We start from the raw sequence: 18,120 nt of genomic DNA, 5'->3' as shown, positions 1-18,120 counted from the left end.
CATTTCAATACTGTGGGCCTGACGTAAGCGGTACTTGGTAATTCAGCTGAACTTGTTCACCGTCGGTGTCAAGGACAGTAAGTGGCCTTCGTGTACGACCTTGGGTCTTGAAACCACGCGGCACGTGCTTGCTAGTTTCAGGGGGGTTTCTGTCACTTCCGATTTCTTACAGCCTCTCGGCATCTGTGGATGACGGTTTTGCACCTTCCTGTTCAATATGCACACCCACACTACACTGGCAGAAACTTCCAGAAGGACGCTGGAGAGCGGCAGGGAGCGGTGAGGGGACACGCTCGCGGTGCGCCTGGTCTTGGTGAGAAGGCACCGAGTTCCGGCACCAGCAACCACAGCAGCGGCTTCTTTGATGCTCTTTATCGCGTTGAGGAAATCCCCTCCGTTCCTGGTTTACGGAGAGTTTTTATCATGAAGGGGCGCTGGGTTCTGTCAAATGCTTCTTCCCCTTGTAATGATCCAATCGCGTGAACCTTCATCATTAGTCTATTGATGCGACGGATTACCCTGGTTCTCTTTGCTTTCACGACACGCACGGCATGAAGCAAACTGAGAGAAGGGCCCGGCAGCGCAGCCTGGCCGACTGTGTGGCTGGTGACCTGGCGGACTGCTCCAAGCCTCCACGTCCTCCCCTGCGGCGCGGGCCAACACCCCCACCCACCGCGGCCCTGGGCGTTACGTGTGGCAACACAGGCAGCCTCACAGGCACCGTGGGCCCCGTCCTAGACCACGCAATTGAGGAGTATGGCAACGAAATGCGTCGTACAAGTTCCCGGGGGTTCCCAGTGCAAATAAAAGTTTTGATTAGACTCACTGCAGTCTATTAAGTGTGCAATAGCATTATGACTAATATAATACAATGTACATACCTTAATAAAAAACACTTTATTGCAGCCCTGGCTGCTATGACTCAGTGGACTGAGTGCTGGCCTGAGAACCGAAGGGTCATTGGTTCGATTCCCAGACAGGGCACAGGCCTGGGTTGCGGGCCAGGTCCCCAGTAGGGGGCATGTGAGAGGCAATCACAGATTGATGTTCCTCTCCCTCTCTTTCTCTCTCTCTCCCCCTCTCTAAACTTGAATAAAATCTTTAAACACATACTTTACTGCTAACAAACGCCAGCCACCACCTGAGCCTTCAGCAAGCTGCCACAACACTGCCTCAAGTCCCGCCTCAACACTGACAGCTGCTGACAGGTCAGCGGGTGGCTGCGGAAGGCCGGGGTGGCTCTGGCCACTTCTGAAAATGGGGCAGTGACATCGGCCACATCAACTGGCTCGTTCTCTCACTTGAGCACCGAGAGGCAACCGTAGGGCTGACCCACCCAACTTCATCACTGCCCCGTGCCAGGGACCGGGGCCCTGGGAAAGGGAGCGCAGCGGAGGGACAGCTGGTGGCGAGCAGTGGGAACACCCACGGTCTCCTGACTGACACAGCCGTCTCACAGGGGCGCCGTTCGAGGCTCCCCAAAGCAACACGAAGTGACGGCGAAAATTACTGATCGCAGACCACCACAACAGGATTCTGATCACCGCCAAGTCCAGACGAGACGCCCAGTGAGCAGACGCTGCTGAAAACGCGGCCCTGAAACACCGGCGCTACGCGGGCTGCGGCCGGGCTTCCCTCGGTGAGCAGCCCGGCTCTGCGAGGCGCAGCGGCGGCACGCGCTCCCGTGCGGTGTGACTGAGCGTCGCCAGGCCGAGCACCCGGCTCACACCAGCGGTGCTCACGGGAGCACTGCCCAGCGCTCCCCTCCCCGCACACCTGCCGGCCGAGTGAGAGTGCAGGTGCTGGCGGCCAGCCCCGCCTTCCTTCTCAGACACTCCGACGCCCCTGGTTCTGGGCGTCTGGGGGTGCGCACCACGCGCCTCCTGACTGCCCCGGAGAGGAGGGCAGGGAGCCCGAGGTCCCGCCAGTCGGATGCTCTGCACACAGAGCGGCCTCTCGCTCCTGCCTGCCGCGCGGTCGGCAGGGATGGCCGAGTTTTCCCCGTTCTTTTGTATCTGTGGTCTTTTTTTCTCCCTCAAATGGGTTCACACCTGCTGCTCAAAGACTAAGTTCAACAGCCCTCATAACGGAGTCATAAGAATACCATTTACAATTGTGAGACATTTTCCCAAAATGTACTGAATGCATTTTTTACAAGTTGTATCGTTTTTATAGAAGAGCACTTGGGTCTGACTTGTTGGTGGACAGGCGCGCAGCAAGCACCACGGCCGGAAGACGGGACTCTGCAGCGGCGGGGACTCCGACACGCCCCCGCAGCCGGCTCGAGGGAGACGGGAAACGAAAGGACGCGATGGTAGGTGGCTGATGGCTGTTCTGCAGCAGTGGCTGCTGTCACAAATTAAGTTAGTGCCACTTAAAGTTGGAATCACAATGTCTACTAAGTATGTATTTTTTATTTGATTCATCTAAGATAAATGTCAATTGGTCTCAGATTCAATCAAAAAAAGAAATTAAGTGCTACGACGGGCATCGCTGTCCCCGATGAAGTCCGACCGCGGAAACTGTCTTCTCCTGCCGCGGGACGACAACGACCGTCTCCCAGGAGGCTGGGCACCCCCGCACGCACCGAGGGCAGCGCTCGTGTGGGGGACGCGATCTGCTCGTCGGGTCGCTCGGAGAGACGTGCTTCGTACAGCGGTGCGGGTTAAATAACACTGGCACCCGCTCCAGCGACAGAAACTCGTTCCCTTCTCCGGGCCATCAAGTGTTCTGTGCGCCGGCGAGGCCCCGGGCGCACAGGGGAGCCGAGCGCCCGCGGAGGGAGCTGCCGTGGGCGTCCTCCCCCGCAGAGGAGGGCCGGGAGCGCAGAGGCCCCCTGCTGAGGAACACCGGGTTCCCGGGGAGACGGGCGGGCGGGCGTGCGCTCCGGGCAGGGCGGGGTGCCCCACAGCCCGAACGGCCGTGCATGCGCCACTGCGCGCCACCAGTCCAAATGCGACAGTACGCAGAGGAGGACCCGTGAAACCAGAGTTCACCTTTGCAAACAAGACAGCAAAACAGACGAGCTTCAGGCGAGATTTACCAAAGGAGAAAAGGACAGTCACGCACGCCAGCAGACCACACAGGCAAAAGCGAAGCGCGGGGCCCACAGAGCTGCGCAACCCGCTCCCACAGCAGGTAGGACCTCGTGCTCACGGGACGGACCCGAGTCTCCCCGCGGCTCCACCTCCGACCTCCGGGGCAGCCGCTCGCTTAGCCGGCACCCTAAAATGCACATGCGCGCCAAGTAAAAATATGGCACAGCAACTTTTAATGTCACTGGTTTTCTCTAAGAGCAAAAAGTTGAAATAAAACAGGGTCCCCACCTGATACACAAACAAAAAATGGTAATTATCTCACGGACTACAGACAAATGCAAAAAAAGAAACTTGAAAAATTTTTAAAAGAAAATATCTTTATGTTCTAAATATGTAAGAACTTTTAGAAGTAAAACACAAGAAAACCAACCACAAAAAAATGCCAATAAATTCCACAAAGTGTCCACAAAGCCGCCGTGGAAGACAACTTTCCCGCCACCAGAGGGGACGCAGAGACCACGGGGAGGCGCTGGGTCCCAGCTGCCCCCGCGAGGACGCCGAGGGAAGGAAGGGAAGGAGGGGTGTGCGGGCGGGCGGGCGGAGGAGAGGGGCGTGCCGGCTGTAACTAGGCGGCAGAAGGAACTTGTGGCTGTATAAGAACTCTGCACGTAAAAACCAATGGCTTTTAGTCACTACAAACAACATTAAAAAACAACAAAACAAGCTGCAAACTAGAAGATATTAGCTACACAAGTAACAGAATCAGAAACTATAGTACATAAAAAAACTACAAAAACCAGTTTAATTCAAATTTGTATTAGGCAGAGACACAAAGAGGTATTTCATAGAGTTTCACAAAAGGAGAACCACCGATCACCATAAGCACGGTGGAGGGGGAGAAGGATGTAACACTTCGTCAGTAGTCAGGGAACGGGAAGGCGCTGCGTACCAGACCGGCAAGGTTTTGGGGCTTGAACACCTAGCCAAGTGCCGACGAGCGTCTGAAACAGCAGACACTCCTGGGCACTGTTTGTCAGACAATAGATTCAAGTATCTTGTAAGGTGTAACGTAACTCCTTGGAAAAACCTCTCTAAATAAGTACAAAAGTGTTTAGAGCAGCATTATCCTTAAGGTCAAAAACTGTAAACACCCCAAGATCCAACAACAGGAAGAGCAATGAATCAGGACATTTTTACACAATATGACACAGCAATGAGTATTATACAGCTACATACAAAAAATACAGCTAATTATTTAAAATATTACTGAATTAAAACAAGTCACAAAAAATTATATGGGCATATCATTTTCATAAAATTCAAAAACATGGTGATGGACATTAACTAAACTTTTTGTTAATCATATGCATATATGTGTATATGTACATATGATCAACATACTTAAATCACTGTACACCTGAAACTAATGTTGTATGTCAATTATATACCTCAAAAAAAGAAAAAGAGAACTCTAAAAGTTAAACTCATTGCCAAAGGTATGGATTGATCCTTCCTAAATCTTGAATGCATTTTTAAACATTAAATTAAGGATGTAATTTAAAGTGGACAAAAAATAGTAAGATAAACCGAGCGTGGACAGAAAAAAGAAACAGAAATCAGTGAATTATAAAACAAAAGCAGTTTGCTTCTTTAAAAAGACAAGCAAAATAAGGTCTTCGAAAGAGAAAAAATCCAAATACTCAGTATTAGTAATAAAAAATCTACAATGCTCCATTATTTCTGAGGAATCTGAAACGAAATAGAACAGAATCCCAGGAGGGGACGGAAGAACTAGGTGCACAGTAGCTTGGGGAGAAGCCGGACTGGGTGTCCAAGGAGCAGCCCTGTGCCCCCGCTCACGCGCGTACGGGGCGCATCAACACACACACTGCTGGGTGGACGGGACCACATTACCGGGGACCCCCTTTCCTCTCTGTCCACAGCATCCAGTGCTCTGCACTGAGCACTTCTTTTTACAACTGGGGGCATGTCCAGGGGCAGGGAAAATTTCTGCAAAGAGACACTGCAGTTTTATGCCTTTGAACTCAAGTGCTGCCACACTATTCTATTCATGATGCAAATACAACGTTCCCCCAATTAACCTAGACTTTTAGTGCAATTATAAATCAAAATCCACAAAGTGTTCAAGGACCTCGGCCGACTGGCCCTCAGTGATGCGCAGTGCACAGCAGACGACGCGGAGACGCCTCGGAGCAAAGCCGGGGCCGAGGCCTGCCGTGAGGCCACACTGCGCGCAGGCGCGGGCGCTCGGACAGGGGCGGACCAGGGAAACAGCGGCAGCCCGCACAGAGTCCCACGCACACTGGAAAACCTGGCGGCTGACACCGCAGACCCACGGAGAAACAGGAGCCATTCAGGTGGCCTGGCACTGAACTTGTGAGCATGAGGGAAACGTCATTACACCCGCACCACACACTACAGAAAACTAAGTTCCAAAGAGACTGAGGCCCTAAATGGGAAAACCAAAATTTAAAACTTTCAAAACAAAATCCGCAAGAGTATGAAACCTTCAGTTAAAGAAGTATTTCTTAAAACTGAAACGTAAATGTGACACTAAAATCCCAACTTCTACTCGTCGGTGTAAAACAGCACAGAGGAAGGCACCACAGGCAGCGTGCACTGCACAACTCGGTCCCTGTCCACGACGCACAAACCCCTAGGAATCAGTAGGAGAAAGGCAAAGCTACGTTAAAACGAAAGTGGAGAGACACCAGGGACACGCATTTACCAGAGAAGAAGCATGAACGGACACTTAAGAGAATGTGTCCGAGACTCGAGGACTTGGAAGGGCAGCGAGACGCCGCACGCCCCACCGCAGGGCCCCAAGCAGCGGCCCCCGCCCTGCTGGGTGAGGGAGCGCCGCCCGGCCCAGCGCCCAGGGAGACGGCGCGCCAGTGCCCCGTCCTCCTGAACACACACACACGCCGCGGTCCGGCGACCCTGCTCCCGGAGAAACACACGTGCTGCCGCGCACCGGAAGAGGCACGCGAATGCGCACAGCACCTTGCGACAGCAAACACACGGGCCGCACCTTGTGTCTGCCAGCAGGGGAAGGGTCCAGTCACGCAGCCGATGGCAAGGAGAACGAGTGAGTGAGAGCTCCCTATCAACTCAGGTCAAGAAACAACCACTGAACGAAGAGCACGTTACAGGAGACGCGCGGCATGGCAGCACACAGGTACTGTTCACGCCCGTAGCACCAACCCCGCATCGCTTACGATGCACACGTGCACGCACGGATTCACGCAGCGGCAGTGCAAACAGCTCCCCGGGGGAGGCAGGCACCCAGTCCCGGGAAGCGCCCACGTGGGGTGGGAGGGGGGAGGACGCAGAGGCCCGCAGGGCGCTGGGCACTGCGTGTGTGCCCCCCATGCCCGCCGGGTGGGGCGCTGTCACCTCCACAGGGGGACTCTGGGAGGCAGTCAGGGCCGGAGGGGGTCCGACCCTCCTTGCAGACGCTCGGAGGAGCCCACCACAGCGCCCCCGACACCAGCCAGCCCAGCGCACCCCGCGTCCTGCTCCCCCTGGTGCTATTTCTCACCGACGACCCCCGGATCCCACCAGTTCCTCCTCAATCACTGCACCCTCCGTCCCTGTTTTCACTGCGTGCATCCTCACGTGTTCAAGTGCACATTTCTGACTCGCTTTGGACTTAAACATCTCCACCCTCCAGAGGGGTACTGTCCAAAGGAAATGTGATGTGAGCAACACGTGGAATCGTACGAATTTTCTAGTGGCCGTTCTTCTGCAAGTTAAAAAGGAATGGTGATGCAAAAATATATTTTACTTAACCCAGGTATTATCACTTCAGAATGCAGAGAACACAGAAGCCGCATTTCTAACGCTAACTCCCAGAAGCCCACGCTGCGTCCCAGCTGGAGCTCAGTCTGGGGCAGCCCGGGCGCGGGGCTGCACGCCCGCCGCCCCGGGAGGTGGTGTGGGGCGTGCGCGCGGCTGCTGGGGGGCAGCACAGCTCAGCACGGCTGCGGCTCCAGCCCCTCCGCCCGCTTGCAGGCCCTGACAGCGGACCCACCGCTGCCACTATTTCCCTGCAGGTTTGGGAACCACAGGGCGCTCAGGCCTCCAGGTTTCCCAGCGAGCCCCCCGCCCCCTCCCTCAGGCCCAACCCCCTCTCCGCAGTCCCTGCCCCTCTCCCTGGGGCAAAACCTCTGAACTCCCTCTAGTGGGTCTGTTGTAAATGTCCTGTGGGGGGGGGGGGGGGGCAAGTGGCATCTGAAAATGCCACTACTGTGCTCTTCCCCTGCGGGGTAACTTGGCTGACTCCGTGGTGACAGGCGGAGGGCTATTCTCGCTCGCGCGGTGCAGACCCGCCCTCTCCGCCCTCTGCACCGTCACAGATGTCTGTGTTGCCGCGGCAGCGCTCGGCCTGTCCAGGTCTCACAGCCGCTCAGAGAGCTCGTCCCCCTCTGGCCGGGTCAGAGCTCATCCCCCTCCGGCCGGGTCAGAGCTCATCCCCCTCTGGCCGGGTCAGAGCTCCTCTCGTGTCTTCGGTGTTCCGCTGCTCTGCTGTGACCTGTCCCACTTCCTGTGCCGCCTAAACCCAGGGTTCGTGAAACCCACCAAGTGTTGTGGGAAATTATCGGTCTTTAGCGTCTTCACAGTTTGTGCCTCTACAATCTTTAATTTTCCTTTCTGGAACTCTAATCAGATATTCACTAGAATTCATCTTCCTTTCCCCCGTATCTTTCACCCTTTCCGTTTTCATCTCTTTACTGGTCTGTGCTAAATTCTGAGTAATGTTTTAGTTCACCAATTCTCTCTTTAGTGCCGACTATTTTTAACCTGAAATCTAGGTTCTCTTAAAAACTTATGTATCATATTTGACTTGGATTAAAGTTGTCCTAAGTCAGACTCACAGATTAAACAACGACAGTAATGGCAACCATCATGATTTGAGGACTTATGTGCCACTCCATGCAGAATATTTTACGGATTACTGTATCTTCAAAATAACTTTTGAGGTAGCTCCTATTCGGCTCATTTAAAAATTTGTATTAGCAGTGGATCAAGCGTGGGCCTGCGAACCAAAGGGTCGCCGGTTCAATTCCCAGTCAGGGCACATGCCTGGGTTGTGGGCCAGGTCCCCGGTGGGGGCACAAGAGGCAACCGCACATGGATGTTTCTCTCCCTCTTCCTCTCTCCCTTCCCCCCTCTCTAAAAGTAAAATAAAATAAAATAAAAATTTGTATTGAATTGGCCAAAAAGTTCATTTGGTTTTTTCCACAGGATGGCTCTAGTTGTGCTCAGTTGTCTTTAACTTCATTTGAAACAATTTTGTTGGGTTGTATTGTGACGACTGTCCTATCGGCATACATTAAAAAAAAAACGGAGAATTTTTGCACAGCCATTTTAATATTGAAGATGGAAGAAAATACGCAACATTTCTGGTGTATTCTGCTTTACTACTTCAAGAAAGGTAAAAATGCAAAAAAAAATTTCTGCAGCATATAGAAACGGTGCTATGACTGATCAATCCTGTTAAGAGTAGTTTGCAAAGTTTCTTGGCACTATTGCTATCTTGGCCAATTCTTTGCTGTGGGGCTGTCTTACGCATTAGAAGATGTTTAGCTGCACCCTTGGCCCCTACCCACTAGAAGCCAATAGCAGAAGATTGCTGATAACTCAGAGTATCCAAATCAAGAATGCTATTGGTGGTAATTAAAAACATGTGTTTCATTTTATGGAAGAACTAAAGGGACGTTTTGGCCAACCCAGTAAACTGAGTTTACTCAGGTGACCTATTCCATGCTGCGGAGGCCAAACCCTCGTCTGTGAAGGCCAGACCACCCACCTTAACCTGACAAGACCTCCACCGGGGAACATTCTCACCCGACATCAGTAATTCCAATTTACGCTCAGTTTTGATGCCGCATTTGTAGTACTTGAACTGTAGGTGAACTTGAAGACACACGTCTTTGTGGCATCCTTCAGAACACCGATGGATGGACGGATGGATGTGCACTGGGCAGAGACCATGCTGGCACAAACGAGGCGAGAAAATACTCTCGCAGGAAAACGTTCTTGGGAATGAACACCTCGCCTGCGTGCACACGCAGAAATGAACACCCCACACCCAGTAACGGGGGCCACACCACCACGGACAGCACGCAGGCACCGACGGACCAGTGCACGGAGACCGCCCCTCCACGGGCGCCCACGAGCATGTCCGTGACGGAGGGCCAGAGGGCGACAGGCCCGGAGAGGACGGACAGGAAGGGCTGGCTGGAACCCGCACGCACTGCGAGGGGCGGTGGGTACGGTCCGAGCGCTCTGGACAACAGTCGGCAGCTTCTTAGACAGCCACACAGGCCGCTCCCGGACGTACGCTCCAGGCAGGGCCCCAGGAGCAATGACAGCGAGCTCCCACAGACCCAGACCCGCACGGGAAAGTTCACAGCGGCGCTACTTACAGCAGCCCCACGCTGGACACGTCCCCACCACCCATCGGGGGCTGGACACGTGCGCACACCAGGCCACACCGCCACGCAAAAGGAGCAGACCGCTGGCACACCACCTGGGGAACCGGGAGTCACGCTGAGCGCAATAAGCCAGACCAAAGGCAGGGCGCCCGCTGTACAAGCCCCTTCATTCAGGGCCCCAAGGACTGCAGGCCGACAGGCCGTGAGGGGGAGCGCCGGTCAGCGGTTGCTCCAGGGGAGAGAGGCAAGCGGGAGATGCTGCACAGAAGGCGAACCGGGGCTTCGGGAGGTGATGGGTGATCCTCATCTCGATTCCGGTAAAGGCTGCACAGGTGTGTACATATGTCCGGACACGCAAACTGTAAACACGTGTAGTTTACACCACGGAGCTCAACGCAGCCCTTTTTTAAAGGCGAGGCGAGGCGAGGCAGGCCCGCTCTCGGCAAGAACCCATCTGCGTAAATGGGCAAGGCTGCTTCTCTGCGTGGTAGCGTGTAAACTCGTAATTTTAGGAAAAATGCACCAGGAACACTTCAACAGGATTCCCCGCACCTGAGAAACAGGACTGGGAATGAGTGAAATACTTTGCGTGCGGAGCTTTCTTTACCCAGGCATGTTACTTTTATTTTTTAAATTTTACGAAAGCTTAAGTACTTGTACAGAGGCCAGACGCCAAAGCACGAGTTCTAACCACTGTCCCAGAAAATCAGATAAAACATACCTTTACGTATTCATACTTTTATGTGAACAATGACCAAAAACATGGTTAGCAATTCTTTTTACACCACTGTCTAGTATGTTCCCTTCCAACTGCTAATGCAGAAAACTGGTGTACCCCACGAGCCTTCGTTGACACCCACCAGGCGCCGCGGGGCGCCTCCCTGCGCTCTGGCTCCTCCCCGCGCTCTGGCTCCTCCCCCTCTCGCCCAAGGGCAGCTGAGGGCTCAGGCTCCGGTCACGTGTCCTCTCACCGGACCCACTCCCAGAGGGCAGTCTGCACGGTGACCCCTGAGCCCACCTCGTGCGCTCCCGAGCTATCCCAACTCAGAGAGCATCGCTGCCGAGGTACATGCCTTCCCCGCAAGGAGCTTAGTACTTTACCCCCAGCCTGCAGAACCGGAACTTCACGAAAAAGCCTGCATAGTAAAAGCATGGACAAGTGTTTCGTTCACTGTAAGGCAGAAGGCAGAAAATAAGAAAACAGAAGTACCCCGAAAGTACCCCGAAGACCCTGACGCTGCTGGAGAAGAAACTTAGAAGTTCCGGCAGCAGCATCGCTGCACTAAGCACACAGGCCCGGTGCTCCAGGGGACGATGTCACTGCAGCCGCCGAGCGTCTGAGCCCCGGGGGCCCGCTTCGCCCGCCTGGCCCCAACAGCAGGCTGCGTCCGCTGGCGCCGCCCTGGACTCCACTGTCCAGCTCCCCGCGGCCTCCCACCTGCGCTCTGCGTTCAGGCCGCACGGCACACACAGGTTCAGACCAGGAGTGCTCCCACCCGCGGGACACCCGTGACAGAGCACCGCCTGTGGAGCGCAGCGGGAAAACTGGCGAGGGTCACGGGCACTGCGTTGGGAGAACCCACGCGCGTTGGGAGCAGAGTTCCTGTTCTGGGTGAGGAAAGGGCCCAGCACCGGTGGGGGCGCCCTTCCTCTGCCCCTCCCCCCGCCTCCAGCGGGATTTCGGATCTGGCTCTTCGCGGACCGGGTCTCTGGTCAAGCTAGGCGGAGGGGGCAACCCAGGTGACCACACTGCACACTGCGCCTGTGCGGTGCTAGTCCCCCACGGTGTGTAACCATCGTGCCCGCGTGCTCTGCACGTCCTTGTTTTTCCCTCACAAATTTGGGCAAAAAAAGGTGTGCATTATACCCGGCAAATGCCAGGTGATAAAACCCCGTGGGTCGGGCGGGCGCACTGGGCTGGCCACCCGCACACGCCCGTCCCACTGGAGAGTGGGGCCTCGCTTCTTCTGCTCCCAGAAGCCGCGCGGGGAGGCACGTTCAGGGCCCGAAGGCTACCGACAACTCCTGTGTGTCACCGCGGCCCGCGGCGTCGCCTGTTCGGGCCACAAACTCCAGGATCCCACTGCAAAACGAAAACCCTCGACAGCCGGGTTTTGTTAGCTGCATCAGTTTTCCAAAAGTGAGCGACAGTGTCCGTTACCCGGGCTGACAAATTCCATAGTCATTGCCTACCTTGACGCCAACCGCGACCTCTGTGACGATTCTGGGGAGAGAAAAGAAAGGCGGGTTCAGCCCCTGGCTCCTCTCGCCCTCCCTGCGCGTCCGTCCCATCGCCGCAGGCCGTCCCGGGGCTGTCGCGGGGCAGACTGCACGCGCTGCCACGGGCACTGAGCGGCTCGGGCGGGACGCGCCCGCTCCGGGCCCACGGGGCACGCCACTCCCCGGGCAGCCGCTCGGAGTTGCGCCCCGCACTTTCGCGCGCCCCGCACTTAGTTATCGCGGGATCGGCGCGCCCTCCGCGCGTGCAGCGCCCGGGGTCTCGCGGCGGCGCCCGCGGAGGGGCTGACAAAGGCGCTTTGTCAGGGGCAGCGTCCCTCCGCCCCCACCCGGCCGGGAGGGCGCGCGGCCCGGCGGTTGACTTCCACGCGCCTGGGGGAGGGGCGGCGGGAGCGGCCGCCCGGGGCCCCGGCCGTCCCGGGGCCGTTTTTGTCTTCCCGGAAACGGGTCAAAGTGGCTCCGGGGCCGCGGGCGTGCTCCCGTGTCGCCGAGTCCGCGTGACGGGGCCGCGCGCACACGCCCGGGCCGGCAGGGCTCGCTCTGGGCCCCGGGGCCGGCCCCGCGAGTCCCGGGCCCACCTAACGGCCCTCCGCCGCCGCCCCCAGCCGGACTCCGGCGACAACAAAGGAGGTGACACGGCCGCCCCTCCCCCGCCCCGCGGCCCCGCTCGCTTCAGCGGAGCTCCGGCCCCCCGCAGCCCGGGCCGGGCGGTGGGGCCGCGGAGGCCGCGGGAAACACGGGACGCGGGCCTCCCCCGGGCCCCGGCTTCCCCAGCCCCGCGCGGTCCCCGGCCCGGCGCCCGGGTGACCGGCCGCGGTGGCTCGGGGGCCGGGGCCGGCCAGGCGCTCGGCGCCGCCTAGCCCGGCCCCCGGGGCCGCCGCTCCCCGGCCCCCGGCCCGTCCCGCGCGTCCCCCCCGAGCGGCCCGGGCGACAGGGGGTGTGTGCGAGGGGGCGGTGGGGCCCGCCGCCGCCGGGCCCGCCGGCGGCCGCCAGGGTCGTCCCCGGGCCGCCCCCGGCCGGACGGCGGGGCGACCCCCCCCCGGCCCCCCGGGCCGGCCCGTCACCTACCCGTCCATTGCCGAACCGGACAAAGCCTCGTCCCGGGGACCGAGCCGCGCACCAGCCAGAACACACGAGCGGCGACAAAATGGCGGCCGGGGCGCGACGGAAATGGCCGAGCGAGCGGGGCGCGCGGGCCGGGCGGCGGAAAGAGCCGAGCGCCGCGCGGGGGGGGGGAGGGGCGGGGCGGGGCGGGGCGGGGCGGGGCGGGCCCGGGCGGCTCCCGCGGGCGGGCGGCGGGCGGCGGGCGGCGGGCGGCGGGCGCGGGGCCCCTGAGCCCCGCCCGGCCGGGCCGCGTCCCTGCGGGGCCGCCCCCGCCTGCGGGGCCCGGGGAAGCCGGCTTCGTAGCCCTGCTCCTCCCGGGCCGCGGGGTCCAGGCGGACCCTCCCCGTCCCCAGACGCGGGACCCCGCGGCTCGGGACCCCGGCCAGGGAGAGCCGGCGGACACGCGTTCTCCGCGCGTGGGGCACGTGGCTCCCGCCTCCCTGGTGGACGGTTAGGGCCTGGACACCTGAAGGAAGGGCCACGAGCGCCTGGCTGGGAGGAGCGCAGGTGGGCCCGGTGTCCCAGGGCGGGGAGGAAAGACGCTCCAAGGCTGGGACCCGCCGTCGGGGAGGGGGTGCCCACGGGCCTTCGCCTCCGCTTGCACGGGAGGGGCCGCTCTAGGGAGCAGAGGGACCCAGCCCGGTTCTGTCCCACAGTCTCCCCGGTAATGGTAGCAGCATTTGGGACATCTTCCTGTAACGTATGTTTAGCAGAGGCTCAACCGAGTTTGGACAGGCCGCCACTTGGGAAAACTTGCTCAGTGGGGCCTGCTTGGCCAGTGCCTTTTGCTCTCATCCGCTGTCACCCCCGACCTGCACACACAGCACAGAAGTGCACGTCTGATGCTGAGAAATGAGAAATACTCCCTGCATTCCCCCCCCCCCCGCCCCCGACTTGTTCCCCTGCGCACTCTGGGTTCTCCTCCCTGTGCTAATTGGAGTTTCACTGTACTGAGTGGTAGTGTCTCTATCATTCATTCAATTATATTACTGTCAGTTGGACAGACCTTAAAGAGCTTCTTGCCCAAATACTTTGTTATAAAACTCTTCAAAGCACTTAAAATGGTAAAATTCCTAATTTGCCTCAGAGACTGCCAAGTCTGCAAAAAAAAAAAAAAAAAAAAAAAAAAGCCCATTCTTACAGTGCCTTCCCTTGGCCTCCAGCAGTGAGTGACTCAGGGCACCGAAAGGACCCATGCCGGCCATGTCGGTGCCATTAATAATCACTTTTCACATACCCCTGGTTTCTTGCATGTGTTTTTACTCAACATTAAATATGCAAGCCCCCAGAGGGCAGGAACTCCAGCATAATTCCTGGTGTTCCCCACATTGTCCCAGTCGACATTGATTGGTCGGCTGGCGCTTCCTCTGGGCAAAGGCAAACTGTTCAGTGAGGGGTAAGCCTGTCCTTGGGTGGCAGGAGGGATTACAGTACTCACAAAACACATTGCTCTTTGTGTTGTTTTTTCTTTTCTAATAAAGCGCAACACTACAAACAATGGTCAATATGCTTGCTTATTCCAACCCATCATTTTCTAGAAAAAAAGTTAAGGTTATATATTACAAGTGAAGACACAAAGAACAAGATGAAATCAAGTGAAATGAGGAATAAAGCAAGCGCAGCCCAGGGTCAGGAGTGAGGCTAATGCAGTCAAGTGTGCCACAAAGGGGTGTTCAGTCAAGACCCGGCTCGGGTGTGAGCTTTTTCCTTCCGTAGCTGTGTGGCGTCAGGCCCGTCCCTGAACTTCTCCGGGAAGGGTTTCCTTTACTAAAGATGAAAGTGGGGTTCAACGTGGGCCTTCATTCTAGATGTGCGTGAGCTCTAACTGCCTAACTGTGTGCAAAGCATCTCCTCAGGACATGAAGAGCTCCATCATCATCCTTGTTGTTTTGATTAGCTATGATCATCCCCTTGAAAAGGAAGTGGTGGCAAATTGGGCTCTTGGATTTTTAACAGCCGACAATATTCACGTAAATAAATCTATATAGAGATTTCACAAAGGTTAAACATGGCACTAAAGTAATTAGATTGGCCGGTATCTGCTGGTATAAATCTGAGAAAATGTCATAGATAAGTTTCCAAATCCCCATCCAAATCTACATTGTATGATTTTTATGAGTTAACTATGGGCTAGATTATTAATCTCGACATTAGCAGATGGCCAACCTTCATGATATATGACAAGATTATATTAGTGTTTATGGATTCCTAACAAAATAAGGCAATAAAAACCGAAGTGCCTGCACAGTATTATTTTCACACATGTCTTTTTGAGCATAATGACTTGTTCGTTCCTTTCTGCATGGTAAATGTTTTGACCTTTTACAGAGATTTACACTTAGGCGAACGGAGATTCATTCTAAATCTCAGTGTACGGGAAGCCCAGATGAGGTCTGACGCTGGTGCGGTGAAACCAGGATGTGCTCGCGATGCCCTGGCGTCCCAGCCCCACCCCTCAGCAGCTTGCTTACAGCTCTGAAGACTTTCTTTGCTTACCTTTTTCTTGTGCAGTTTCTTCTTATGAGAGCAGGGAATGATAATAAGATCGATTAGGTAATTTTTGATATGTATTTTGAATAGATAATTTAAATTCAAGACAGAGAAATCCAACAGGCATAAAAGTTTATGCAAAGTGCTGGGAGAGGGCAAATGGAGACGACAGTAGGCTTAGTGGTTGCCTAGACCTGGGAGTGGGGGTGGGTAGTGACAGCGAGTGGGCACGAAGCTCCCGGGGTGATGGCAACGTCCTCAGACTAGTGGGTGATGATGGGTGTGCGGGGCACTGAAGCTCATTGAACTATGCACTTAACCCCAGTGAAATTCGGAGTATGTAGATCGTGTAGCAACGAAGCTGTTACAAAAAGGAGAAGCGTGTACGCTCTCCTCCTGCTCCCCCACTCCCAAGTCCAGTCAGTTTTGAGGATATCCTTCTAGAAATGCCTATGTGTGAGCTGAGCACATATGTAGTTTTTTTTTATTCTAACATAGGAATCACAGCTCATCCTGTCCTGCAACTCGTTTCCTAGCTTACAAGTACAACAGAGAGGGCTTTTCTCGTCAGCGTGTTGGGTGGTGCCGCGTCCTCTGCGGGGCTGCTTACAGTCACCCCACATGTCAGCCATGACCGACCTAACTAGCGCCCCCCGATGCGCGTCTCAGTGCCTCCGCTCTTGCTGCTCACAAACAGTTCTGCAGTGAATACCCTTGTTTCTGAGTCACTTCCCACCGGTGTGGACCTGCCTGCTGGTTAAACACTGCAAGTGCAAGTCCTGGGTGCGCCTTCTTAGCCTTAAAACGTGCTCTCAAATCACCGCCCAGCTCCTTGAGTCCTCGTGGGGAAATATTTGCATTCCTACCCTTTCAAAAAGAGCCGTGTTCTTTAATACATAAGGAACCCCTACAAACAAAAGTGTCCAAGGCCAACAATCAAATAAAAAAGTGGGTAAAGTGTGTGAATAAAATGTGAACAAACATTACAGAAAAATAAACAACCACAACAGTGAGAAAACCGCGGCCTCACAATCAGACACGCGAGGCAAACTGCACTGAGGCCTCTTGTCCCCCGCCGGTCAGTGCCCACCTGCCCAGCCCCCAGGTAGATGCGACACCATCTTCCCGAGCGTGGAGAGAAAGGGATTCTCTTCCCAACTATCGATAATGCGCAAACAGAATCAAGGCACTTTCAGGTACCCTGAATATCGGACATTTTGTTTCCTTATGCAGTTTTCTTTGAAATCCTCTGGAAGATGCGTTTCTACAATGAGGGGGCTACACCTCAGTGAAAAAGAGCATGTGGGACCCAGGGCACCTGAGAGCCAACACATGAGACAGGAGAAGTAAGTTAGATGCTGGGAAAGAAGGCCGAGGCCAACGGCTGTGTACTTCCACACCTGTGCACCTGTGCAGCCCTGCACCTGTGCACTTGCAGAGAGCTGTGCACCTGTGCAGCCCTGCACCTGTGCACTTGCAGAGAGCTGTGCACCTGTGCAGCCCTGCACTCAGGCACCGGTGCACCTCTGCAGCCATGCAGCCATGCAGCAGTCCTTCAGGCCCAATGCGGTGTGAGATCGGAGAGCCCCAGGAAAGATGTCTCCAAGAAAACCAAATGGACCTGAAACATTTAAAACGCCCATACGCCTTGAGCAGAATTTTTTTAGTGCTGTTGAATGCTTAGGGAAAAAAATTAAAGGTCTATGGGAAAAACTGTTACATTAACTCCAAGATAAATATTATAGAATATTATAAAAACTTGCACAGAAATATCACAGTGCACTTTTATGGCTTGGTTGTAAAACTAGTTACCTCATTATAATGATATTAATAAAATTAAGATTGCTAAACAATTTCATGGGAGCATGAAAGAGGGCTGTGTGTGTGTGTGTGTGTGTGTGTGTGTGGTCGGCAGAGAAATTCCCATGTTCCACAGCAGGCAGGCAGTAGACAATGTCTGGAACCGACAGGTGCGATCGTGGCAGGTGAGCGTGCAGGTAAACCCCAGGGGACCGGGGAGCAGGCTGGAAGCGCTTGTTCCTGGGTGTGGTGCTGGAGGCGAAGGAAAGAGGGAGCAGAAAAGGGTGCCTGGGGCCTGTGTTTACTGTGTGAGAACCCTCCCACGACTATTTACTTTCTAGGCTGCGTGCATGTGTTCCTTTGATAAAAATACATTTTACATTTTAAAAAGAAAGGATTAGACGGCAGCGAGCAAAAGGCTGCCCTAGCAACCAGCACGGCCTCCTTTGTATTCAGCAGGAGCAACTGCTTATCGGCATGTTTCCCGCAAGAGCTCCGCGCAGCCGGCCGGCCGGCCCCTGCTCTGCGTGCGCACAGCGGAGATTACTCTCGGGAGAGAACACAACAGTTCCAGTGGATCAGCAGTTTTTAACACGATCGTGTACAAAGAGCCAAACAAGGGATGAGAATGGGAAAAGTCAACTTCACAGAGAAGTGAAAGGTGAAAAAAATGCTAAACACAAAGGAAACAACATCATTTTTTTTTGCCTGATGATATTATAAACTCTGGAATATGGTAAAACCCATGCGGTCATTTAGGTAGCTTTCTGCAAATAGCCGCACGCATGGTAACTGAGGAACGTGATTTGCAAATGAAAATACAGCCTTGGAGCGCCTTCTCGGAAGGAGTAACTTTTCCAGCCTGACTTCTCCTCTGATAATTTCACAAAGAAAGGAGCCAAAGTAACAAATGAACACCATCAGCCTTTATGGAATCTTTTCCTGTTTCTAAAGTTTTCAAAGGAGTTTGAATACACTTGCCCCTAAAC

General features: G+C 55.2%; 1 protein-coding gene across 2 annotated transcripts in view; it reads right to left on the bottom strand.

Moving 5' to 3' along the window:
• PTBP2 (polypyrimidine tract binding protein 2) overlaps positions 1–12,946 on the bottom strand; it is a 43,155-nt gene extending 30,209 nt beyond the window's left edge. For both annotated transcript variants that reach the window (XM_028503406.2, XM_028503407.2), the window contains exons 1-2: positions 12,806–12,946; positions 11,693–11,723 (exon numbers count right to left, since the gene is read on the bottom strand). In XM_028503406.2, coding sequence (XP_028359207.2) covers positions 11,693–11,723; positions 12,806–12,813 — 39 coding nt within the window. In that variant the 5' untranslated portion in view covers positions 12,814–12,946. The remainder of the gene's footprint in view (positions 1–11,692; positions 11,724–12,805) is intronic.
• Between the last annotated feature and the right edge of the window lie 5,174 nt (positions 12,947–18,120).

The sequence above is a fragment of the Phyllostomus discolor genome, chromosome 14 (genome assembly GCF_004126475.2).
Source record: "Phyllostomus discolor isolate MPI-MPIP mPhyDis1 chromosome 14, mPhyDis1.pri.v3, whole genome shotgun sequence".
Lineage (NCBI taxonomy): Eukaryota > Metazoa > Chordata > Mammalia > Chiroptera > Phyllostomidae > Phyllostomus > Phyllostomus discolor.
Note: the sequence above shows the minus strand (reverse complement) of the source record. Positions and strands in the feature narration are given on the sequence as shown.